At 48.4% G+C, this 26,217-nt stretch overlaps 2 protein-coding genes across 6 annotated transcripts in view; one reads left to right on the top strand and one right to left on the bottom strand.

Moving 5' to 3' along the window:
• Window positions 1-26,217, top strand: part of glis2b (GLIS family zinc finger 2b) — a 364,253-nt gene that overhangs the window by 198,462 nt on the left and 139,574 nt on the right. The window lies entirely within an intron of this gene.
• tfap4 (transcription factor AP-4 (activating enhancer binding protein 4)) lies at window positions 2,609-21,514 on the bottom strand. Of its 3 annotated transcripts, none has more exons than XM_070856692.1 (7): window positions 21,063-21,514; window positions 17,467-17,632; window positions 16,848-16,946; window positions 7,574-7,744; window positions 7,022-7,165; window positions 6,160-6,327; window positions 2,609-3,353 (listed from the first exon to the last, which is right to left on the bottom strand). In XM_070856692.1, exons 1-7 carry the CDS (start codon window positions 21,149-21,151, stop codon window positions 3,177-3,179), a joined length of 1,014 nt encoding a protein of 337 aa, XP_070712793.1. In that variant the 5' UTR covers window positions 21,152-21,514; the 3' UTR covers window positions 2,609-3,176. The 3 variants fall into 3 exon arrangements, with proteins under 3 accessions (XP_070712793.1, XP_070712795.1, XP_070712794.1); XM_070856694.1 differs by lacking the exon at window positions 21,063-21,514 and adding an exon at window positions 20,245-20,744; XM_070856693.1 differs by lacking the exon at window positions 7,022-7,165 and having other exon boundaries at window positions 21,063-21,513.

Below are 26,217 nucleotides of genomic sequence, written 5' to 3'. Positions count from 1 at the left end.
GGAAAAGCCCACCAGCAATTGCTGTCAAGGCTCAAAGCTAAAGAATGAACAGCCAGCATCCATACCCCAGCAGGAGTCAGCCTCTTGGGGAGAAAATTGGTAAGAAAACTGGCAATAAATGATGTGATATCTCAATGCACCGTCATTCATTTACAATATACATTAATGATTTGGATGAAGGAATTGAGTGTAATATCTCCAAGTTTGCAGATGACACTAAACTGGGTGGCGGTGTGAGCTGTGAAGAGAACGCTAAGAGGCTGCAGAGTGACTTGGACAGATTAGGTGAGTGGGCAAATGCATGGCAGATGCAGTATAATGTGGATAAATGTGAGGTTATCCACTTTGGGGGCAAAAACACGAAGTCAGAATATTACCTGAATGGCGGCAAATTAGGAAAGGGGGAGGTTCAACGAGACCTGGGTGCCATGGTACATCAGTCATTGAAAGTTGACATGCAGGTACAGCAGGCGCTGAAGAAGGCAAATGGTATGTTGGCCTTCATAGCTAGGGGATTTGAGTATAGGAGCAGGGAGGTCTTACGGCAGTTGTACAGGGCCTGGGTGAGGCCTCACCTGGAATATTGTGTTCGGTTTTGGTCTCCTAATCTGAGGAATGACGTTCTTGCTATTGAGGGAGTGCAGCGAAGCACCAGACTGATTTCCGGGATGGCTGGTCTGACATATGAGGAGAGACTGGATCGACTGGGCCGTTATTCACTGGAGTTTAGAAGGATGAGAGGGAATCTCATAGAAACATATAAAATTCTGACGGAACTGGACAGGTTAGATGCAGGAAGAATGTTCCCGATGTTGGGGAAGTCCAGAACCAGGGGACACAATCTAAAGATAAGGGGTAAGCCATTTAGGACTGAGATGAGAAGAAACTTCTTCACTCAGAGAGTTGTTAACCTGTGGAATTCCCTGCCGCAGAGAGTTGTTGATGCCAGTTCATTGGATATATTCAAGAGAGTTAGATATGATCCTTACAGCTAAAGGGATCAAGGGTTATGGAGAGAAAGCAGGAAAGGGGTACTGAAGGAATGATCAGCCATGATCTTATTGAATAGTGGTGCAGGGTCAAAGGGCCGAATGGCCTACTCCTGTACCTATTTTCTATGTTTCTATACAGTCCCTCATGACAGGACAGTCCCTAAAAGCTGGGGATGCAGGGAATAGGCGGATACTACTGTGACTGGAGTCAGTGATCCTTCAAAGCAAAACGTATCTTTTTTTTTAATGAATATCTGAATTTTCCAATTATTATTATTTGGCTAGTATGGGATCTTGCCAACCTTTGACCTGGTGTTGCTTGGCATGCATGCATCACGGATGTAAGCTTCCCCCTCTCCATTGACTCCTCACTCTTGCCTTAGCTGCTGGCTGTGAATGTTTGTGCTCCTGCTTCACCCACGGCACAGACATTCCTGTGCAGCCTCGGGGGGATTAATCTTCTCCTGCTGTTGCTGACATGCACAGAAGGGTCTGGCTTTCCATCGAACAGGGGCACCTGCTGCTGCTGCTGGAAATGGCAGATGTATTTGCGAAGAGCAGTGCCAGAGGGGATTAGCACCACATAAATAGCAGCGGATGCTGTTGTTCATCGTACCCATGACACAGGATTGCCATTTTTAAAATCGAGCCCTCTCTAGCGCCGTCTGATCAATCACATGCTGCCACAAGCCAAAGGAAGGAGCCATGTGACCTGTTGTCTGCCCAGGCGCGCGCGCGCCCCCCCCCCCCCCCCTTAAAAAGAGGCTGTGGCCTATTCTGATGGTTGACATAAGGACTAGATTTTTAATTCCTTGCAGTTTCTGCTTTACTTTGTATTTTCGTTTTGCATCACCCCTGTGCTCACTAATTGGCTATAGGTCTAGCAACGCCTCGAATTTAAAATTTGCATCCTCGTGTTCAAATGGCCTCGTCCATCCTGTAACCTCTTCCAGCTCTACAATCTCTATGTTCTGCCAATTGTGGACTCTTATGCAATCCAGATTTTCATCGCACCACCATTGGTGGCCGTGCCTTCAGCTGCCAAGGCCCTAAGCTCTGGAATTCCTTCCCTAAACCTCTCCACCTCTCTCTCCTCCTTTAAGATGCTCCTTAAAACCTACCTCTTTGACGAAGCTTTTGGTCACCTGTTCCAATATCTCTTTATGTGGCTCGGTGACAAATTTTATTTGTTAACGGTTTTGTGAAGAGCCTTGGGGCATTTTGCTGCGATAAAGGTGCTATATAAATGCAGGTTGTTTTTATGTTGGATACAGTTGAATGGGCAGCAGTTGCCCTTGTATTCAGGCAACCACTATTCCCACAGATGGCATCACACCCAAACCCCAATCCTGTCCACGTCGGTGCAACATCCAGCAGGAGTCTCTGAGCAGTAATTCAGGAGCAGGAACCCTGGCGTCAACAGAAGTAAAATTGGGGAGAAATGTAAAACAGACTGCTGATTCGCCCATTTTACATTGTCGCAAAAAGTCAAAATTACCCCCATTGTTCCTAATTTGTAAATACTCTTCTGATCTATTCTACTCCGATGTGTATTTGCACACACACACACATTTGCACCCACTCGTATATAAACACACACACAAAAAAACATATCATTAAAAAAAAAGTACAAACTTTATTTCTCTCTTTGCAAGGCGGGTGCCTTTTTTTCCACTTTCTTAACAAAATATAATAGTTTTTCCATGAACATAAACCTCGTCTCAACATAAAACTCAAATAGGGATACAGGGAGAGATGGGAGGAACTAACAAACTAACTATATGAAAGGACACTGCTTAAAAAACTCAACTACATCAGTACAAGAAAGGGGGCGATTACAGAAGTGGGGTCCACTGTTGCACTGGGAGGAGGCGCCCCCACTGGACTGAACAAATTGGTAAGTGCTTGAAATTCACCCCCTCCCCTCCAAAACATAAAAAAATAAAAGAACACTAAAATGTCCTTCAGCAACATTTCAGCTATGGATTCCAAGGTAGTTGTGAGCGCGAGAAAGGATTTTGCGATTCCTTCTGGTGTGGTCCAGATTTCAATAGCCTCTGTCACTCCAGGCTGAGACTGTTTACAGTATTGGGAAGGTCCAAAAGAGACCCCAACTTTTCTTTTTCCGAGAAAAACACTGGGGAACGCCGTTTAGATCGATCCCGGCCCGGCGCAGCTCTAGTGTCACGGGAGATCCCCTTCCGCAGGCCCCTTATCCTCGCCCAGAGCCATTGTTTTCGTCGCTTCACTCTCCTCCCTGTCCGATTCGGTGTCAGACCAAGCCCGGGCGGGCTGGACAATGACCACTCGCCGCTGCTCCTCTTCCTGCTTCGCTTGTGTCCCTTCAATGTGCTGGATAGCCTGTGATTTAAAACACAAAACTCTGTGTTAGTCAAACTACGGGGGGAAGGGAGAGGCACAAGGACGATTACGTGACACAGAAAGAAATCCCATCAAAGCTCCCCAGGATAGCCGAGTCTGTAAATTACCGCCGAGTAACCTGAGGCTGTACCAAGTCAACTGGTCTTACTTGGTGTGCTATAGTAGATCTCAGTGCCCCTGGCCTGGAACAGGCAGGAACTCCACTTGTAATGGCTACTCAGTGAGCCCCCTGATCCGTACAGTTGGCTATTTTCAGCCAATGGAGCCATTGGCCTGGAAATCCTGCCTCCCCGGGTCCGTACGGGGTGTGTAGGGGGTGGACAGACCCAGGAAGGCATCACAAAAGCTGGTTTTCAGCGCACAATGCGCATGCGCTGAAAACCGTTTTTTCCAATCTGTCAAGCTGGAGCTTAACAGATCCTCCGCATCTCGGGATCGAGGACATTTGCACGGGCAAGATTGCGGTATTTACCCATATCCTGCCCAGCAAATGTCCTCAAAACTCTTGCGCCTGATAAAAGCAGGCGCATAGCCTACTTTTACAAGCGTAAGAGTGTTAAAACATACAAAAATATAATTTAATTAAATTTAAAAACACATTTTATTGTTAAAAACCTTGCCCACCAAGGTAAGTTTATTTTTAACCAGAATTACAAAACTTTTTTTTTTTTAAATCGGAAAAATATATATTTTTTCCTAAGACATTTATTAACTTTAATCTCAATTAATTTTTAAGTATGCGAGGTGTTTTTTTTTTTTATTATGGTGTTTAGTGTGTTTGTTTTTTTATTCTCATTAATAGCAATGAGAACTCGTAGATACAGAGTTCTCATTGCTATTAATGAGAAAGCTGTGGAATATTGTACCCAATTGGTTGTGCAGTCACACGTGATAGGACCTTCTGCATGGGAACCTGGAGGACGGGAGCACGCTTCGCAACGCGGGAGGAGAAGGCCTCCCCACCGGAATCCCATGTTCCTCCAGATAAATTCGTAGACATTTTTCAGGTCGGAAGCATCCGCCCGCGGGAAGCCCCCGACCGCAATTTCTGGGCCAATATAATGACAGCCTCATATCCCTGGACTGGAGGAGAGAAAGCCGGGGCCTCCTCTCTACACAGTTAGGAGGCACAGTAAGTTGTGTAGATGGGAGCACGAAGTTACAAAGGGACATAGACAGGTTAAGTGATTGTAACTTTCTGTTCCAGTCACAGTTTTGCCCAAAGGGCATAGACAGACTAAGTGAATGGCTAAACTGCAGTAGGTAGAGTTCAACATGGGGAAGTGTGAGGTCATCCACTTTGGATCCAAGAAAGGCAAATCGGAATCTTTTCTTAATGGTGTGAGACGAAAAACTGTGGAGGAGCAAAGGGATTAAGGTGGTGATGTATACAAATCACTAAAAGCTGGTGGACAGGTACACAAAATAGTACAGAGGGACCTGGGTGTCCTTGAAAGCAAACATATAGGTGCAGCAAGCAGTTAGGAAGGCAAATGGTATGTTGGCCTTCATTGCAAGAGGATTGGAGTACAGGAGCAAGGATGTCTTACTACAGTTATACAGGGCCTTGGTGAGACCGCACCTGGAGTATTGTGTGCAGTTTTGGTCTCCTTACCCAAGAAAGGATATACTTGCCATAGAGGGAGGGCAGCGAAGGTTCACCAGACTGATTCCTGGGATGGCGGGACTGTCGTATGAGGAGAGATTGGGTCGACTAGGCCTGTATTCACTAGAGTTTAGAAGAATGAGAGGGGATCTCATTAAAACATATAAGATTCTAACGGGGTTGGATAGAATGGATGCGGGGAGGATGTTTCCCTGGCAGGGATGTCTAGAACAAGGGGTCACAGTCTCAGGATACGGGGTAGGAAATTTAGGACCGAGATGAGGAGAAATGTTTTCACTCAGAGGGTGGTGAACCTGTGGAATTCTCTACCACAGAAGGCTGTGGAGGTCAAGTCACTGAATATATTTAAGAGGGAGATAGATAGATTTTTAGACACAAAAGGCATCAAGGGGTATGGGGAAAAAGTGGGAATATGGTGTTGAGATAGAGGATCAGCATGATCATATTGAATGGTGGTGCAGGCTCAAAGGGGCGTATAGTCGACTACTGCTCCTATTTTGTATGTTTCTAAAAAGGCTAATGCCATGTTGGTCTTCACAAAAATGAGAAAGTGCTACTGCAGTTGTATACAGCCTTAGTCAGACTCCAGCTGGAGTAACTACGTTCAGTTCTGGGCACCACACCTCAGGAAAGATAGATTGGCCTAATAGGGTGCAGCAGGTTAAATTATCAGGACAGGTTACATAAACTTGGCTTATATTCCCTTGAGTTTAGAAGTTTGACGGGTAATCTGATTGAGTGTTAACATGATAAAGGGATTTGTTCAGGTAGACACAGTAGACCTATTTCCTTTGGTAGGGAAAACCAGAACAAGGGGTCAAAATCTTTAAATTAGACCTAGGTCATTCAGGAGTGAAATCAGGAAGGATGTTTTTACTCAAAGGATAGTGGAAGTCTGGAACCCTATCCCCTAAAAGGATGTGGATGCTGGGGGGGCAATTGGAGCTTTCAAGACCGAGATCGATAGGTTTTTGTTGGGTAAGAGTATCAAAGGATATGGAGCAATGGCGGCTAGATGGAGTTAAGCTACAAATCAGCCATGATCGAACTGAAAGGTAGAAAAGGCTCGAGGGGCTGAATGGCCTCCTCTGGTTCCTAAAACACTAAAGGGCTGCTGACAGCCCAAGCGTGTCGCGGCCATCAGGACAGCAGCTTTACCTGCACGATGGTGTCTAAGTTCTGTCTTGATGTAGTGGAGGAGCTGTTGATGACCGATGACGGTCCCATTGTCACCACGGTGACTAGGTGTGAAGCCGGAGGGGGCGGAGTCTGCACTATGACAGTGGGGTGGTGGGTCGATGCTGGAGAGATGTGCGCAGGCAGGAGCTGAAAGATAACGAGAAGGGGAAAAGAAGAACGGTCATTACAACAAATTAACCAAATTGCTCACTAACCTTTTGTAGAGGCACACAGCCGAATGTGGCTGAAAGCACACTCTTAGGCAGTGATGACCATGTTGGGTAGATAATCGAGACTCCACTGGGTTTTGATTCTAAGACAGGCATTACCCTTATGTGGTACTTAATTAATTGGTGTTGTTGAGCAGTCATAGTTTGAGCACTGGATGGGTAATCGTGCACGCTATGGATTAGGAATCCTGCAACGGTTAAACTCCAATAAATTAGATAGAATTTACGGCACAGAAACAGCCCATGCGGCCCAACAGGTATATGCCAGTGTTTTTGCACCACACTCCTCCTCCCACTCTACTTCATCTAACTATCTTATATTTATGACCCCTAGTTTTGGATTCCCTCACAAGTGGAATTATCCTCTAAATTAACAATTTTGATTGGATAGCCCTTATGCTTAAATCAACACTCCCATCCTGCAGCTGATTTTGAATGGGCAAAACATCTCCCTTACTCAATGTGGCTCAGCTCAGGATCTGCGTGGAGATTAGAGATACACTTGCCCCACTTCTGTTGCTCCGCATGCCGGTTCTCTCACTACTAGTCTAAAATAACGCAGCATCTTACTGCAGGTGGTGTGGTGTCAACCCCGGGAGGCAAGTGCTGACCTGCGTCACAAAATGGGGCTCGGGCTCCCGGTGCTCCTCCCGTTGAAGGATCCTGGACTGCTCCTGGTGCTGTTGCTGCAGCTGCACGTGTTGTGCGATGGCCTTTAGCTTTTCGGGATACATGTGGGCATCCAGTGAGCGAACCTGCCAACAGATGCACCTCGTCAGTCTCTGCGGGATAGTGGGGCGCGCTGTACTTCTTGACAGGACACCGTTGTTCAAGTGCCAGCTACCTTACCATACTTTGCTCAGGTGGCCAGTGCATGCCCAGTCAGTTTCTGTGGGCTATTCCACGATGAGAGGTATCACAGCCAAGCTCGAACTGCCCTCGCCCGACATCCACATGCTGACACGTTCCAGCATTGCTCCCCAAATAGTGATCCAACACTCGGATCATGCTTCCCCCTCTCCCTAATGCAGGGTACTGAAGCTAACTGTGATCCGCTAGCTTGGCCCTGAAATCAAATCTGGGACCTTCTGGTCTGTGTTCCTTTGTTCTGCACCCATGCTGCTGTCATCTGTGAACGAGCATCAAAGCAAGTGCACACCAACCTGTTCCTCCAGGATCATTCTGACCGAACGCTCCTTGTCCAACTGCTGCCGCAGTTCAATCATCTCCCGCTTCAGGTCCTCCAGCTTCTCATCCTCCCAGACATCTGGAGAGCCAATGCCTTCGTCCTTGTCCTCTGCTCGTCTCCGCTTGGGGGAGGAGCCACTGTACTCCTGGAAGGCACAAAGACAAAGCTCCGTTAAACACTGTGACAGCTAATCCAGACATGATTACAGACCATTGTAGCCAAGTTAGCCTTGGAGTTAGATGGTTGTGAGTTCAAGTCACACTCCAGAGACTTGAGCACAAAATCCAGGCTGGCACTCGTGCAGTATTGAGGGGGGTGCTACACTGTCGAAGGTGTTGTCTTTTGGATTAGACATCGGGGGAGGGGGAGGGGGGTGTCTCTCTGATGTCCTGGCTAATATTTATCTCTCAACCAATATCAATAAAGGGAACCAACCAGGGAGCAGGCTATCTTAGATCTGGTACTGTGTAATGAGACAGGAATAATAAAGGATCCTCTAGGAATGGTTGAATTTCAAATTCAGTTGGAAGGTGAGAAAGTTGGATCTCAAACCAGCGTCCTAAGCTTAAATAAAGGAGACTACAAAAGTATGAGGGCAGAGTTGGCTAAAGTGACCTGGGAAAATAGATTAAAGTGTAAGATGGTTGATGAGCAGCGCCAGATATTTAATAACTCTCAACAAAAATATATCCCAATGAGAAGGAAAGACTGTAAGAGAAGAGATAACCATCCGTGGCTAACTAAGGAAATAGGGGATGGTATCAAATTTGTAGTGTCTCTGCACCTTGTTACAAACTCACACGAGGCATATATGTATCAGACATGGTCATTCTGTGACCTTCACTTTATTCCCAGAACCAAGGAGTCCAGACCCTGAGTGGGACCTCCCCTTTTATACCTGGAAAACATGTCGCCTCCAGGTCGCTCTCCCAGGCAGAGCATGGATACGGCATGGTCAAGAAGGAGGCACTTGCGTGTGTGTACGGTGTGAAAAAGATGCACCAGTACCTTTTCGGTAGACAGTTCGAGCTAGAGACGGACCACAAGCCGTTAACATCCCTGTTGTCCGACAGCAAGGCTGTCAATGCTAACGCGTCAGCACGCATACAGCGATGGGCCCTCACGCTGACTGCGTATGACTACACCATACGGCACCGGCCAGGCACCGAAAATTGCGCTGACGCACTCAGCAGGCTCCCATTGGCCACCACCAAGGGAGCGTCGGAGTAGAGCACCGAGATGGTCATGGCCGTTGAGGCTTTTGACACTGCGGGCGCCCCCACCACAGCCCGACAGATCAAACTCTGGACCAACAGGGACTCCCTCCTATCCATGATAAAGAATTGTGTCCTGACTGGGAATTGGGCGCCTGCACACAGGGCGGCCCCGAGGAAGTCAGGCCGTTTCAGAGACAGATGGATGAGCACTCCATCCAAGCCGACTGCCTGCTATGGGGCAGCCGAGTAGTCATGCCCCAGAAAGGAAGGGAAGCGTTTATCAGGGAACACCACAGCGAGCACCCTGGCATCGTGTTAATGAAGGCCATTGCCCGGTCACATGTATGGTGGCCGGGGATTGACTCAGACCTGGAACACTGAGTTCGCAGGTGCACGACGTGTGCCCAGCTGGGCAATGCCCCCAGGGAGGCTCCACTCAGCCCGTGGCCCTGGCCCACCAGGCCATTGTCACGTATTCACGTAGACTATGCGGGCCCATTCATGGGGAAAATGTTTCTGATCGTTGTCGATGCATACTCGGACATGGATCGAGTGCATCATATTGAACTCGTGCACGACATCCATCGCAGTGGAGAGTCTGCGTTCGGTTTTCGCAACCCACAGCTTGCTGGACATCCTGGTCAGCGACAATGGCCCGTGTTTTACCAGCCATGAATTCCAGGAGTTTATGTCGGGCAATGGGATCAAGCACGTCCGGACAGCGGCATTCAAGCCGGCTTCCAATGGCCAGGCGGAACGGGCGGTCCAAGTCATAAAGCAGGGCATGCTAAGCATCCAAGGACCCTCCCTTCAGTACCGCCTATCGCACCTCCTGCTGGCCTACAGGTCCCGGCCGCACTCGCTCACGGGAGTCCCGCCAGTGGAACTCCTCATGAAACGCACGCTCAAGACGCGGCTGTCCCTCATTCACCCAGACCTGGCAGACATTGTTGAGGGCTAGCGCCAGTCCAAAACCGAGCTCCATGATCGAGGCTCAAAGGGGTGGTGTATAGAAATAGATGACTCGGTACTTGTTCTTAACCATGCTTTGGGACCCAAATGGCTTGAGGGCATCGTAATTGGCAAAGAAGGAAACAGGGTCATGGTGGTCAGACTAAACAATGGGCCGATATGCCGCAAACACTTGGACCAAGTAAAGACAAGATTCAGCATAGACACGGAGGAACTGGAAGAAGAGCATGATGAGATAGCACCCACACCACTGCCAGCGTACGAGCAACAAAGACAGCCCTCAGCATGCACAGTCCCTGCGGGCCAGCCCGGACAGGCCAGAATCACCTCAAGTGATAGAGACATGTACTGAGGCTCAGCCACCAGAGCCACAACTGCGGCGCTCCACGAGAGCGCGTCGACCACCCAATAGGCTTAACCTCTGAAACTAAAAGACTTAAGGGGGGGGGAGGTGATGTCATGTATTTCATGTAGACCTGGAGTCAGCCGTCATCGTTACCCTGCTGCAATACACACCCAACCCCGTAGGATGACGCATCACATGTTAAAACCAGTTTTTTTTTTTTTTTTTTTTTTTACAGGGGTCATACAAAGTCAACAGTTTGTTGGAACACAGCAGGTTCCTCGCCTCATTGAAAGCCCGTTCTTGACAATCCCCCCAAAACCATTCACAACCTTTATGGAGGAGCTTATGTGATGGCTCCAACAATGTGCTTAAGTTCGGCAGAAAGTTCCCAAAATAGTTCAAAAGTCCCAAGAATAATCGCAGCTCTGACGTGTTGCTGGGCCTGGGCGCCCGGCGGATCGCCTCCGTTTTTGATTCAGTGGGCCGGATCCCGTCCGCGGCAACCCTCCTGCCCAGGAACTCAACCTCTGGGGCCAAAAACACGCACTTTTTCAGCCGCAAGCCTACTCAATTCAATCGGCGTAGCAACTCCTCCAGGTTGCGGAGGTGTTCCTCGGTGTCTCGACCCGTTATAAGGATGTCGTCTTGGAATACGACCGTTCCAGGGATGGACTTGAGCAAGCTTTCCATGTTTCGCTGAAAGATAGCCACTGCCAAACGGACACCTGTTGTAGACAAATAGTCCTTTGTGCATTGTGATGGTGGTCAGAAGCTTGGAATCTTCCGCCAGTTCCTGAGTCATGTAGGCCAAAGTGAGGTCCAGCTTCATGAACAGCTTTCCACCTGCCAGCGTGGCAAAGAGGTCCTCCGCTCGCGGAAGCGGGTATTAGTCTTGCAGCGACACTCGGTTGATGGTGGCTTTGTAGTCGCCACAAATCATGACCAAGCCATCTGCTTGGAGGACAGGAACGATGGGACTTGCCCAGTCGCTGAATTCAACACCCAAAATTATGCCCTCTCTAAGCAGCCTGTCCAGTTCACTTTCAATTTTCTCACGCATCACGTACGGCACCGCTCTGGCTTTGTGGTGCACTGGTCTGGCGTCCGGAGTGATGTGTATCACTACTTTAGTGCCTTGAATGTTCCGACACCAGGTTGAAAGAATGACTCAAATTTTTGCAATACCTACAAGCATGAACTTCGCTCCACAGATGAAATGGCGTGCACATCCCCCCATTTCCAATTCATCTCAGCTAGCCAACTCCTTCCCAAAAGCGCGGGGCCATTTCCCGGAACAATCCAGAGTGGCAGCCGGTTCTGTAATCCATTATACGTTACCACCAAGTTTGCACTGCCCAGCACTGGGATAATCTCTCTGGTGTACGTACGTAGCTGCGTCTCAATGCGTTCCAGTTTGGGCCTGCTAGCTCTATGTGGCCATAGTCTCTCAAATTGTTGGGCGCTCATGAGTGACTGGCTAGCTCCAGTATCCAGCTCCATGTGCACCGGGATGCCATTCAGTAAGACTTTCATCATCATGGGTGGCGTTTTAGTCTATGAGCTGTGGACGTCAGCCACATGAACTCTCTGAACTTCAGCATCCATGGTTGTTCCCCAGGGTTCATCCTGCATTGCAGACCCCTCGTCTGGTTCCTCTGTCTCGCAGACTAGCCTCGCTACTGCCTTTTTGCACATCCTGGCCAAGTGTCCACTGACATTACAAATCCTACAGGTATAAAGCTGGAACCTGCAGCTTTTGGCAGTGTGTCTACCCCCACATCTCCAGCATGAGCTGAGATTGCTGTTAACAAAAGGACTATTCCCAGGCATTCCTCTCTGATGGCCCGTTTGGCTGTTTCTAAGCACTTTGAATGGTCCCATCACGGGATGCATTGTTCCTCGTGATGGCGTGAATTGCCGATCCCCTTTCCATTGTCCCTGTTGCGGGCCCACCCTGGAGCTTGTTGCTGCCTGGACGGTGTCGAATTGCTCTTGCCTGCCTGCATGGGCGGTGTCGAATTGTCCTTGCCTGCCTTCGGTTCTGTGTTCTGGATTCTGTATCACTTTTACAACATTAACTCCCTGGTTCATCGCAACGTTAAAACCAGGGCTGCGTGCGTAAATTAGCTTGGTCTCCTCTTCCCCTGCCAAAAAGGTCTGAGCTATCAACGCCGCCCCTTCTAAAGTCAGGTCCTTGGTCTTTATAAGCTTCCTGAAAATGCCGGCATGATTAATGCCCTCGATGAAAAAGTTCCTTAACATCTCCCCCCTGCAAGCATCGAAGAACTTAGAGACTGACCAAACACCACAGTTCCGCCACGAAGTCCGAGACGAAGCCGGTGAGAATAGAACCGGTGCCGGGCCATGTGTACGCTACTTGCCAGCTTGAGATGCTCACTGATCAGCTGGCTGAGCTCTTTGAAGGACTTGTCCGCTGGCTTTTGGAGTGTGAGCAGGTCTTTTATCAGCGCATACGTCTGTGGACCACAGCTGGTCAGTAGATGCGCCCTCCACTTGTCAGCCGCTGTCTCTTCCAGCCAATCCTTTGTGACAAAGCTCTGCTGGAGTCTTTCCACAAAGTCATCCTAGTCCTCACCCACACAGTAACATTCCTCTGTGCCACCGGTGGCCATCCTCGTGGTTCGGTGATTCCCGTTTCTCGTAGCCAGATGTAGTGCTCTGCACCTTGTTACAAACTCACACGAGGCATGTATGTATCAGACACGGTCACTCTGTGATCTTCACTTTATTCCCAGGACCAAGGAGTCCAGACCCTGGGTGGGACCTCCCCTTTTATACCTGGAAACCCAGGTGAGGAGTGTCCCCCGCAAGCTCACCCCCTGTGGTCAGGGTGTGCATTTCAAGGGTACAGGTACAGTGTGCATGAGTTAGTTACATGAAATACATGACAAAATTAAAAACAAGGGCATACGAAGTGGCCAGGACTAGTGGGAGACCAGAGGATTGGGAAACATTTAAAAGCCAGCAAAGAACGACTAAAAAAAAAAGAGGGAAGATAGATTATGAAAGCAAACTAGCACGAAATATTGGGCCCAAGTTTCCACACGATAAAAAAAGGGTGCCCCTCCGAGCTGGGCGCCCGTTTTTCGCGCCTAAAACGGCGCCGGAAAAAAAAACTCGCAATTCTGGAGCGTTCTGCAGCTCCTTGTCTGCCTGGCACGGTGCCCAGGGGGGCGGAGCCTACACTCACGCCGATTTTGTAAGTGGGAGGGGGCAGGTACTATTTAAATTAGTTTTTTTCCTGCCAGCAACGCTGCGCGTGTGCGTTGGAGCGTTCGCGCATGCGCAGTGTGAAGGAAACATTGGCACTCGGCCATTTTTGCAGTTCTTTGTAGCTGTTTAATTTTTGAACATTTTTTAATAAAAGCACATTGCCATCAGCACTTGCAGCCTTCTCACTGTCTCCTTCCCCTCTCCCCCGCGGGAAGAACAGGCGCCTCCTCCCCCCCCTCCCACGGGAAGAACGGGCGCCTCCTCTCCCCCCCCCCCCCCCCGTGGGAAGAACGGGCGCCTCCTCCCCCCCCCCCCACGGGAAAGAACAGGCGCCTCCTCCCCCCCCCCCGCGGGAAGAACGGGCGCCTCCTCCCCCGCCGCGGGAAAGAACAGGCACCTCCTCCCCCCACCGCGGGAAGAACGGGCGCCTCAGGCTGACTGCAGCATTCTCTGTGCCTGAAGCACTTTCACACAGGTAGGAAGATGGTTTATTTAATCTTTTCTTTGCTTATAAATGTTTATTCAGGTTGGATTTATTTGTATAATATTTGTAGAAGTATAAATAAGGATTTATTGTAGAATTTAATGACTTCTCTTCCCCCCCCCCGCCTCCCACCCCACCTCATTCTGGACGCCTAATTTGTAACCTACGCCTGATTTTTTCATGTGTAGAACAGGTTTTTTCAGTTCTACAAAAATCTTCACTTGCTCCATTCTAAGTTAGTTTGGAGTACATTTTCACTGTGGAAACTTTCAAATCAGGCGTCAGTGGCTGGACACGCCCCCTTTTGAAGAAAAAATTCTGTTCCAAAGTAGAACTGTTCTACCTGACTAGAACTGCAGAAAAAAAAATGTGGAGAATTGCGATTTCTAAGATAGTCCCTTCTCCACCAGTTGCTCCTAAAAATCAGGCGCAAATCATGTGGAAACTTGGGCCCAATAAAACAGATAGTAAGAGTTTGTACAGGTACATAAAAAGGAAAAGTGGCTAAAGCAAATGTTGGTCCCTTGGAGGATGAGAGTGGGGAATTAATAATGGGGAACAGGGAAATGGCAGAGACGTTAAACAAATATTTTGTATCGGCCTTCACGGTAGAAGACACTAAAACATCCCAATAGTGGATAATCAAGGGGCTATAGGGAGGGAGGAACTTAATACAATCACTATCACTAAAGAAGTAGTACTCGGTAAAATAATGGGACTAAAGGCGGACAAGTCCCCTGGATCTGATGGCTTGCATCCTACGGTCTTGAAAGAAGTGGCTGCAGAGATAGTGGATGCATTGGTTGTAATCTACCAAAATTCCCTGGATTCTGGAGAGGTCCCAGCGGATTGGAAATGTAATGCCCCCATTTAAAAAAAGGAGGCATTCAGAAAGCAAGAAATTATAGACCAGTTAGCCTAACATCTGTCGTTGGGAAAATTATGGAGTCCATTATTAAGGAAGCAGTAGCAAGACAATTGGAAAAGCATGATTCAATCAAGCAGAGTCAGCATGGTTTTATGAAAGGGAAATCATTATTGACAAATTTGTTGGAGTTCGTTGAGGATGTAACGAGCAGGGTGAATAAGGGGAACCAGTGGATGTGGTGTATTTGGATTTCCAGAAGGCATTCGATAAGGTGCCACATAAAAGGTTACTGCACAAGATAAAAGTTCACGGGGTTGAGGGTAATATATTAGCATGGATAGAGGATTGGCTAACTAACAGAATACAGAGAGTCGGGATAAATGGGTCATTTTCCGGTTGGCAAACAGTAACTATGGGGGTGCCGCAGGGATTGGTGCTGGGGCCTCAACTATTTACAATCTATATTAATGACTTGGATGAAGGGACCAGGTGTAATGTAGCCAAGTTTGCTGATGATACAAAGAAGGGTGGGAGAGCAAATTGTTAGGTGGATATCTGCAAAGGGTTATAGACAGACTAAGTGAGTGAGCAAAAATTTGGCAGATGGAGTATAATGTGGGAAAATGTGAGGTTATCCACTTTGGCAGAAAAAATAGAAAAGCAATTTATAATTTAAATGGAGAAAAATTGCAAAGTACTGCTGTACAGTGGGACCTGTGGTTCCTTGTGCATGAAACACAAAAAGTTATTTATGCAGGTACAGCAATCAATCAGGAAGGCAACTGGATTGTTGGCCTTCATTACAAGGAGGATAGAGTATAAAAAGTTCTGCTACAACGGTACTGTATCGGTGAGGCCACAAATGCAGTATTGCGTACAGTTTTGGTCTTCGTATTTAAAGGAAGGAACTATTGCATTGGAGGCTGTTCAGAGAAGGTTCACTAGGTTGATTCCGGAGATGAGGGAGTTGACTTATGGAGATAAGTTGAGTAGATTGGGCCTGTACTAATTGGAGTTCACAAGAATGAGAGGTGATCTTATCGAAACATATAAGATAATGAGGGGGCTCGACAAGGTGGATGCAGAGAGGATATTTCCACTCATAAGGGAAACTAAAACTAGGGGGCATAGTCTCAGAATAAGGGGCCGTCCATTTAAAACTAAGATGAGGAGGAATTTCTTCTCTCAGAGGGTTGTAAATCTGTGGAATTCTCTGCCTCAGAGAGCTGTGGAGGCTGGGTCATTGAATATATTTAAGGCGGAGATAGACAGATTTTTGAGCGATAAGGGAATATAGGATTATGGAGAACGGGCGGGGAAGTGAAGCCAAGTCCATGATCAGATCAGCCATGATCTTATTGAATGGCGGAGCAGGCCCGAGGGGCCAAATGGCCTACTCCTGTTCCTATTTCTTATGTTCTAAAAAAACAGAAATTCCTGCTGCACATTTCCATACATTACAACAGTGCCTAAACTGAAGTGACCCTTCCCCATTCAAGACCGAGATCAAGAGATTTTGTTGAGTAAGGGATAGGGAGCATAAAGCGGAAAAATGGAGTTGAGGTACAGATCAGCTATGATCTAATTGAATGGCAGAACAGGCTACATGAGCTGAATGGCCTGACCACTGACACCAAAGAGCACTCGGCACTCGCACATAGAGACAAACAATGAGTTTTCATTCATTAAAGTTATGGTCAACCAAGATCGTCGTACATGCCAATATCACAGGACTGTTGATGCAGCAGATGCTTGAGGACTCCCGTGTCAATGAGGCACAAACATGTCTTGCAACTGGCAATGGATTGTCCACCCCCTCCTATCCAGGCTGCTGCTCCTCCTCTGCCCGCTCCCCTCGCTGTCCACAGGGGGAGGAATGTGCCCTCCATGAGGAGGTCTCTTTGCAAGGTAATGCTGGGCGGTGTGCAGCCCACCGCCAGCACCACAATCTGCAAGACCCTAACCAAAATGTATCACCCCCAGACTGACCAAGGAACCAGCACACAACTTCAACCTGCCAAGGCTGTGCCCAGCGATAACGCTGGTGAATGATGGGACATGTTCAGCTGGTGTCCTGGGTAAACAGGCAGCAGCCCCCTCCCCGCCACCGCCGGACGCAATGCCCACCTGAATGAAACGCTTCAGCTGCGAGTTCTGTTGAAGTAGTCGGGTTTTTTCTTGCTCGAGTGAAAAGATATATTCTGCCGTTTGCTGCAAAATGGCCGCCTACAGGAAAGAGAAAGAACAGAAGCATGAATTGGGTCCTCCGTACCGCGCACAACTTCATCAGTGAAGCCAAATTATCTCCTTCCATTGGAGAACATGCCTCATGAAGGAAGCTGATTGTTGGGATTTTCTCCAGTGGTGCGTTTGTTGTTAAACAGTTGACAACACTAGCTGCACGGAAAGGCTTTCCTCCATTATCTAACTGGACTGATCCCCTCTCATTGCTCAAAGCCATTGATTGTCCAGTTAAACATGATTAACACAGTACACGTTGATGTAATGGCAAGGGAGAATTTATCAAAAACCCGCCATGATTCCAAGTGATGTAATCCCCCAGTTCCAAAATGATGTAATCCCCCGTTTCCCTGATTCCAAGTGACGTAATCCCCCCAATTCCAAGTGTCATAACCCCCACTCTGATTTTGAGTGATCGGTCTAAGTGCTCCAGTGCCTTCCCAACTGATCCCTGCTGAAAACCGTACACGTGTGTATGTCGGGTGAGGACCAGTTTGTGCCTGACCTTACTGAGCTTCTCGCCATCTGTGTGCGGTATCAGGGTTTTCAGGGACTGGAACCCAGCGTTAATGCTTTGCATTCGGCGCCGCTCGTTGCTGTTGGCGATCTCTCTCCGTATCCTCCTCTCCTGGTCTCGCTGTGACTCCTGGGTCAGTGGGATATTAGCCAAGCTGGAAAAAATATCAAGACGTTTACAATTTTATCCCCCGCCACTTACTTTCCACTAATTCCTGTTGTAGCACTCTTCTCCTCCACGCTCCCACCCACGTGACCGTTACTCACACATAAAGTTTTGGTGGGCTATTCGACTACATAGGGCATTGCAGCCTTGTCCAATCCTGCTCTCAGCTGATGCCCACCCATTCTAAACAGTTTCTGGCAGGAGTCACTGGACCGTGACTAGCCTTCCATTCCCAAACCCAGAGGCACCGAGTCCAATCAGAGCCACTGTGCCACAGAGCCTGCTGGCCTGAACCCCAGCAAGGAACCAGCACGGGTTCCCGCTTTTGTTCGCTATCCAGCTGCAAAGTCCACACGTGTGAACCTTGGGCGAGGACAAGATCTGGTGAGGTTGTGATGCCACCCATGGACGTATAGACAGCCGACACTCATTGCTCAGGCAAGAGCTGATCGTCAGCTGCCCTGTTTCCCCATGCAACTGCCTGCAAAAGCAATAATAACAGTAATCAAAATAGTATCATACTGGGGAGTCAAGATCCAGAAGATTAGGATTATAGATAGAGACATAATTCAGCCTTCATCTTTGTATCTCCATTATTAATTTCTGTGTCCAGATTTATAATGAAAGCTGCCTGTATGAACCGATCGGGCTGTAACTACACCCTCCTGCCCATGGTGGTGCTGCAGTACTTCCACGGAAAGGTGCAGTAACGGTGAGACACATTCTGTACAGGCAGCTTTCCACTATAAATGTGGCACAGGAATTTACAATGGAAACTATTGACAGGAAGTGCATTCAGAGGTAGGATTTCAATTTTGTTAAGTAGATCTATCTTTTTGTTAAGCAATGTTACAAAAAAAAGCCAGTTACTTAATGCTGGCAGCTTCAGAACGTCAGGCTGAAATTGACAAGTACTTCTCAACTGCAGAATTTCCTAACTAAACAACGATTAAACACTGTATCACCCGAGTCTGTTTACTTAACCCTTTCAATATATAGTCAGCAAATACCATACGGGTGTCATTGCCACATACTGCACAGCGCGCTCATCAAATGCCACACAGCATGGTCGCTAAATACTGTATGAAAATGAATACCATAGAAAAATATTCTAGATAAATAACTTTTAGGGGACTTGCACTCAGTGTTCCAGTGATCATAGCTAACCAGAGTAAAGCTCCTTGGGTGATACCAGAGGTAACAATGCGGGAGTGGGAAGAGAAGCTGTTGGAGGTGATTCTTTGGAAACGATTAGATAGATAAGAATGGAACTAGGTGAGTGCAGTCCCACCCAGCTGGACGATGGTGGAGAGGCATTGGAGGAGGATAGAGTGGTCAACCGTGTCAAAGGCTACAGACAAGTCAAGAAGGACGAAGAGGGATAGTTTGCCTTTGTCACAATCATAAAGGATGTCATTTGTGATTTGGATGAGAGCCATTTCGGTACTGTGGCAGGCGCGGAAACCGGATTGGAGGGATTCAAACATGGAATTGTGGGAAAGATGGGCACGGATTTGGGAGGCAACAGCGCGTTCAAGAACTTTGGAGAGGAAAGGGAGGTTGGAGATGGGGCGGCAGTTTGCAAGGACGGAGGGATCGCGGGTTTTTTGAGGAGAACGGTGATGACGAAAGATTTCAGAGGGGGACAGTACCCGAGGAGAGAGAACCGTTAACAATGTCAGCTAACATGGGAGCCACAAAAGGAAGTTGGGTGGTCAGCAGTTTGGTGGGAATAGGGTCAAGGGAGCAGGAAGTGGGTCTCATGGGCAAGATGAGCTCGGAAAGGTCACGAGGGGAGATCGGAGAGAAACTGGAGAAAGATGTGAGGTCAGAGCTAGGGCAGGAGGCTTCCTTAGAAGAAGTTTGGCCCGGTGAGCTAGGGGAAGAAATGGAAAAGGCAGAGGCAGCCGAATGGATGGTCTCAGTCTTAGCGACAAAGAAGTCCATGAGCTCCTCACATTTATTGTCGGAGGTGAGGGTGGAGACTGGGGAGAGGGGTTTAAAAAGATGGTTAGCAGTGGAGAATAGAAGTCGGGGTTTATCTTAATTCCAGAATGATTCTGGAATAGTAAGCGATTTGGATAGGACAGTGTAAAGCTCCCTCTACACTGTCCCATCAAACACTCCCAGGGCAGGTACAGCACGGATTAGATACAGAGTAAAGCTCCCTCTACACTGTTCCATCAAACACTCCCAGGGCAGGTACAGCACGGGTTAGATACAAGGTAAAGCTCCTTTTACAGTGTTGTAATACCGTGTGAACCAGGTAGCATTGGTGCATTTAAGAGGAGGCTTGCTGCATACACGAGGAAGAAAGGTATAGAGGAGGAAAAAGCCTGGGTGGTTGGAGGCTCATGTGGAGGATAAACACTGGCATAGACCAGTTGGGCTGACTGCCCTGTTTCTGTGCTTTAGATTCTATGAAATCAGGTAATTACATTGAGTTTGAATGTCTATGGTAGTGACGGAGTGTAAATGCTGGTTCCCCAGATGACACCCATACCCAGTAAGTGGCATTGGCTGAGGAAAATCCCATACCCAGTACTTTTAAGTCTATTTTCTTTTAAATTGAATTCATATTTGTATAAATTAAGACTTTACATTGTCGATGAGTGAACATGTCAGATTGGCCTGAATGTGTTGGGTTACTTGGCAGAGTCTTCAGTTTTAATAAGAAACTACAACTCCCAGAATTCTTGGGGCCTCCAAGATGGACTACAGCTCCCGGCCTGCCCTGCGCCTGGTAACTCCAGCTGCGCTGCGGAAAAGCAGGCAGGCCCGAAGCGCCGCTCGGCCTCGCCCTGTGCCTGAGCCCGGGCGGGGTGAAGGAGGAGCCGATCAGCGCCTCACGCCGCCCCTGAAGAGTCGACAGGCGGATCCTTTCGTCACCCCCCCCTCCTTGCAGGCCTTTTTAAATTCAACCCGACCGCCCGCAGACTGCACCCGGAAAGTGAGCAGACCCACGTGCGCCCCCGGGGTGAGGAGGAGGGGGGATTGTTTGGACTCCCGTTGCGGCGGGGGTACGAGAGTGATCGATGGCTAGAAAGTGGGTGCAACAACCCCTTTAACCCCCCTCCTCCTCCTTCTCCCACCCGCTCCGGGCAGCATGGCTGCAGCGCTTCCCACGTGGGTCTGTTTAGACCGTCCGACTGTATCCATCGCACTTTACAACGTTGCCCCGGAGCCGCCGCGCTGCAAACCCCCCAATCCACGTGTAACCCTCGCCGGCCGCTGCAGCCCAGAGCAGGCAGGCAGCCGCCGCGTCCCCCTCTCCCTCCCGGGGGTCAGAGCTCCTCCGTGCAGACAGCAGATGGAGCCGTGCTTGTTAGTAGCAAAAGAGAAATGATAAATATATATACACATATATAATATATATATATACACATACATATAAATAGGGGGAAGAGAAAAGTACACACCTACACAGACCGCCTATCACTTCTTTCTCACTTTTCCTGAAATCCTGGAATGAAGGTACCTTTTGAGTCGGCACCACGAAATATTCCATGTCTTGCACCTGGAGAAAAAAATTGTCCAAAAATAATAATTGTGTTAAATAAAAGACTGGCTGAGTACAGGCTCTGTGTGTGTGTGTGTGTGTGTGTTTCCAGCTGATCGCTCTATCAGATGGTTGTAAATGGCGGGAAACAGCTGGTGCTTTCGCAGCACCGCCGCCTCCTTCCGCCGGGACCGGGATTGCATGTAAACAAAGGACTATTCCCCCGTCCCCGCCGAGCCCCCGGACAGGGTGCAGCCGGCGGCCGGGGCGCGTTTGCAAAGGGGGGGATGAGGGATGCACTCGGGGTGAAATGGGAGAGGAAGAAATGGGCAATGGTTAGTTACAGAAGGGAGATGTTTCTGCATACGCCACTACGTTGTGTGTGTGTGTGTGTGTGGGGGGGGGTGAAGCGGCTCATCAGCTGACGTGTTGGCAAAGCTAAGAGGAAAAGCAACAGCTTCTGTGACATTGGAGCAGCTGAGAACACAGAGAGAGAGCTAGAGAGGCGTAAATACAGCCCCCACCCGCCCACTCACTCCGGCTCTGCTTTAAAGAGACATAACACAGCTCTTTGCATATTTTAAAGCAACATCCTGCGTCCCATTTTAAATGCCGTAGCGTTTTCAGAGACAGCGCCGATCGTGATTATGATAAGAGAGAAAGGAACCCCAGAGCATTCCCTGAACTGCCACAAGCCCTGAGAATTTTAATGTTAAAATACCATCTTTTTTTTGGAATTCCGTCCTAAAACAGAAAACAACCCACTGCTTCAATTTTACAAGTGGGAATTAACAACCTGAATGTTTTTGTGTGCTGTGGAGGGGTGGGATCTTGCTGTACCCACACAGTCTGATAACAGAGAGTAGGGTGACGTTGCCCAGCTACTACAAAGAAAGAATTGCAAAAGGTATTTAAACACACACACACACACAGTAAAGTGTCTGTCTGCCAAGCAGATGGTCACAAGTTCTAGCCCATTGCTGCCCGTCACTCAGGCGTTACACAGTCGGGAGTCAGCTGGGAATTTTTTTTGTAACTTTCTACATCATAGGATTCTTCCACCCCTTGATCAGGCAGTGGGACAAACTGACCAGATATCACCGCCCCCTCCCCTCCCCAAGTGCACATCCTACTGATCAAGAGTGGGAGTGACCCTGGTAGAAATCCCTGTGGTTTCGATCAGAGGTGGCAGCTTCCTGATAGCATTGCAGATCTATTTTTGTTATCTCTTCCTGATTGTCCCCTCTCCTCCCCAGGAAAAAACTGCCAATTTTATAGGAATTGTACGTTGGTTTGTGGTCATTCACATTCCTTGTTAAAGTCCCACGGCAGCTTATGGCTTCTTAACCTCTATTAAGCAGGAGATAAACGCTGTTTTAATTAGTCTTCTAGACTCCTCCAACATTAGCTCGTGTGATAGGAAGCTGGCATCTGAACAGATGGAAGAAACTGGGACCAAAGGCTACAAATAATATTTTTTATTCGTTCCTGCGATGTGGGTGTCGCTGGCAAGGCCGGCATTTATTGCCCATCCTTAATTGCCCTTGAGAAGGTGGTGGTGAGCCGCCTTCTTGAACCGCTGCAGTCCTTGTGGTGAAGGTACTCCCACAGTGCTGTTAGGGAGTTCCAGGATTTTGACCCAGTGACGATGAAGGAAAGGCCGATATATTTCCGAGTCAGGATGGTATGTGACTTGGAGGGGAACGTGGAGGTGGTGGTGCTCCCATGCATCTGCTGCCCTTGTCCTAGGTGGTAGAGGTCACGGATTTGGGAGGTGCTGCCAAAGAAGCTTTGGTGAGTTGCTGCAGTGCATCTTGTAGATGGTACACACTGCAGCCACGGTGCACTGGTAGTGGAGGGAGTGAATGTTTAAGGTGGTGGATGGGGTGTTAATCAAGCAGGCTGCTTTGTCCTGGATGGTGATGAGCTTCTTGAGTGTTGTTGGAGCTGCACTCATCCATCACACTCCTGACTTGTACCCTGTAGATGGTGAAAAGGCTTTAGGGAGTCAGGAGGTGAGACACTCGCCGCAGTATACCCAGCCTCTGACCTGCTTTTGTTGCCACAGTATTTATGTGGCTGGTCCAGTTAAGTTTCTGGTCAGTGGTGACCCCCAAGATGTTGATGGTGGGGGATTTGGCGATGGTAATGCCGTTGAATGTCAAAGGGTGATGGTTATCTCACTTGTTGGAGATAGTCATTGCCTGGCACTAGTGTGGCGCGAATGTTACTTGCCCCTTATAAGCCCAAGCCTGAATATGTCCAGGTCTTGCTGCATGCGGGCATGGACTTCTACATTATCTGAGGAGTTGCAAATGGCACTGAACACTGTGCAATCATCAGCGAACATTCCCACTTCTGACTTTATGATGGAGGGAAGGTCATTGATGAAACAGCTGAAGATGGTTGGCCCTAGGACACTGCCTGAGGAACCCCTGCAGTGGTGTCCTGGGGCTGTGATGATTGACCTCCGACAACTACAACCATCTTCCTTTGTGCTAGGTATGACTCCAGCCAGTGGGGAGTTTTCCCCCTGATTCCCATTGACTTCAGTTTTATTAGGACTCCTTGGCGCCACACTTGGTCAAGTGCTACCTTGATGTCAAGGACAGTCACTCACCCTACCACTGGAATTCAGCTCTTTGGTCCATGTTTGTGCAGGTTATTGGTGAGTAAGTACCGCTTGATAGCACTGTTGACGACATCTTCCATCACTTTGCTTATGATTGAGAATAGACTGATGGGGCGGTAATTGGCTAAATTGGATTTGTCCTGCGTTTTGTGGACAGGACATACCTGGGCAGTTTTTAACATTGTCGGATAGATGGCAGTGTTTTAGCTGTACTGGAACAGCTTGGCTAGAGGTGCAGCTAGTTCTGGATCACAAATCTTCAGCACGACAGCCGGGATGTTGTCGGGGCCCATAGCCTTTGCTGTATCCAGTGTGCTCAGCCACTTCTTGATATCACGTGGAGTGAATGGAATTGGCTGAAGACTGGCTTGTGTGATGGTGGGAACCTCAGGAGGAGGCTGAGATGGATCATCCATTGGCAGTTCTGGCTGAAGATGGTTGTAAACGCTTCAGCCTTGTCTTTTGCACTCACGTGCTGGGCTCTGCCATCATTGAGGATGAGGATATTCATGGAGCCTCTTCCTCCCGTTAGTTGTTTAATGGTCCACCACCATTCACAACTGGATGTGGCAGGATTATAGAGCTTTAATCTGATCCATTGGTTGTGGGATCGCATAGCCTTGTCTATAGCATGCTGCTTTCGCTTTTTAGCATGCATGTAGTCCTGTGCTGCAGCTTCCCCAGGTTGGCACCTCATTTTTAGGTACGCCTGGTGCTGCTCATTGCATGCTCCTCTACATTCTTCATTGAATCAGGGTTGGTCCTTTAGCAAGATGGTAAAGGTAGGGATATGCCGGGCTATGAGATTACAGATTGTGGTGAAATACAATTCAGCTGCTGATGATGGCCCACAGCGCCTCATGGATGCCCAGTTTTGAGCTGCTCTGAATCTATCCCATTTAGCACGGTGGTAGTGCCACACAACACAATGGAGGGTGTCATCAGTGTGAAGACGGGACTACGTCTCCACAATGGCCATGCGGTGGTCGCTGCTACCAATTATGTTATGGACAGATGCATCTGCGATGGGTCAATTGATGAGAACGAGGTCACTAAGGTTTTTCCCTCGTGTTGATTCTCTCATTACCTGCTGCAGGCCCAGTCTGGCAGCTATGCCCTTCAGGACTCAGTTAGTTCAGTCAGTAATGGTGCTACCGAGCAACTCTTGATGATGGATATTGAAATCCCCTATCCAGAGTACTTTCTGTGCCCTTGCTATTCTCAGTGCTTCTTCCAAGCGGTGTTCAACTTGGAGGAGTACTGACTGATCAGCTGAGGGATAGCAGTAGGTGGTAATCAGCAGGAGGTTTCCTTGCACATGCTTGATTTGAAGCCATGAGATTTCATCGGGTCCAGAGTCAATGTTGAGGACTCCCAAGAGCATTCCCTCCTGACTGTATACCACTGTGCCACCACCTCTGGTGGGTCTGTCCTGCCGGTGGGACAGGACATACCCAGGGATGGTGATGGAGGAGTCTGGGAATTTGGCTGAAAGGTATGATTCTGTGAGTATGATTATGTCAGGCTGTTGCTTGACTAGTCTGTGGGACAGACCTCCCAATTTTGGCACAAGTCCCCAGATATTAGTGAGAAGGACTTTGCAGGGTTGACTGGGCTGGGTGTGCTGGTGTCGTGTTCGTAGCCGGTGCCGAGGTCGATGCCGGGTGGTCTGTCCGGTTTTATTCTTATTCTTGTTTTTCGTAGCAGTTGTGTACAACTGAGTGGCTTGCTAGGCCATTTCAGAGGGCAGTTAAGAGTCAACCACATTGCTGTGGGTCTGGAGTCACATATAGGCCAGAACGGGTAACGACGGCAGATTTCCTTCCGTAAAGGACATTAATGAACCAGATGGGTTTTTATGAGCTTGGTTCAACTGTAGCTCTCTTATCTCTAAGTCATAAAGCTGTGGGTTTAAGCCCCACTCCAGGATTTAAATGCCTAATCTAGAATGGGAGTGTTCTGTGTTTTGATATGATATTAAATCAATGCCCCATTTGTCTGTTCAGGTGGATGTACAAGATCCCATGGCACTATTTGGAGAACAACAGGAAAGTTCTCCCTGGCCAGTATCTATCCCTGAACCAACGCCACCAAATCAGATTAACTGGTCATTTATCTCATTACTGATTAAGAGGCTTGCTGTGTTTCCTACATTGCAATAATGACTGCACTTCAAAAAAAACATAATTAATTGGCTGTTAAACACTTAGAGATGTCAGGACATGAAAGGCGCTATATAAATGCATTTTTTTCACCCCAGTTTCCTCCAGTGCACTCATGGAATCTTACAGCACAGAAGGAGGACATTCGGCCCATTGTGCCTGCACCCATTCCTTTTGGAAAGGTACTATTGAATCTGCTTCCACCACCCTTTCAGGTGTCCCAGATCACAACAACTCATTGCATAAATAAAATTTCTCCTCATCGCCCCCCCCCCTTTTGT

Source organism: Pristiophorus japonicus, chromosome 15 (assembly GCF_044704955.1).
Source record: "Pristiophorus japonicus isolate sPriJap1 chromosome 15, sPriJap1.hap1, whole genome shotgun sequence".
Lineage (NCBI taxonomy): Eukaryota > Metazoa > Chordata > Chondrichthyes > Pristiophoridae > Pristiophorus > Pristiophorus japonicus.
Note: the sequence above shows the minus strand (reverse complement) of the source record. Positions and strands in the feature narration are given on the sequence as shown.

What these genes read in the sequence shown, in the direction of transcription:
- tfap4 (XM_070856692.1), bottom strand. Translation starts at nt 21,151, where the DNA reads ATGGAATATTTCGTGGTGCCGACTCAAAAGGTACCTTCATTCCAGGAT. An exon ending in AGCTGAAGCGTTTCATTCAG is followed by an intron (nt 7,745 to 16,847) that starts GTGGGCATTGCG and finishes TGTGCCTTCCAG; the next exon opens with GAGTACAGTGGCTCCTCCCC. An exon ending in ACTTAGACACCATCGTGCAG is followed by an intron (nt 3,354 to 6,159) that starts GTAAAGCTGCTG and finishes TTTAAATCACAG; the next exon opens with GCTATCCAGCACATTGAAGG.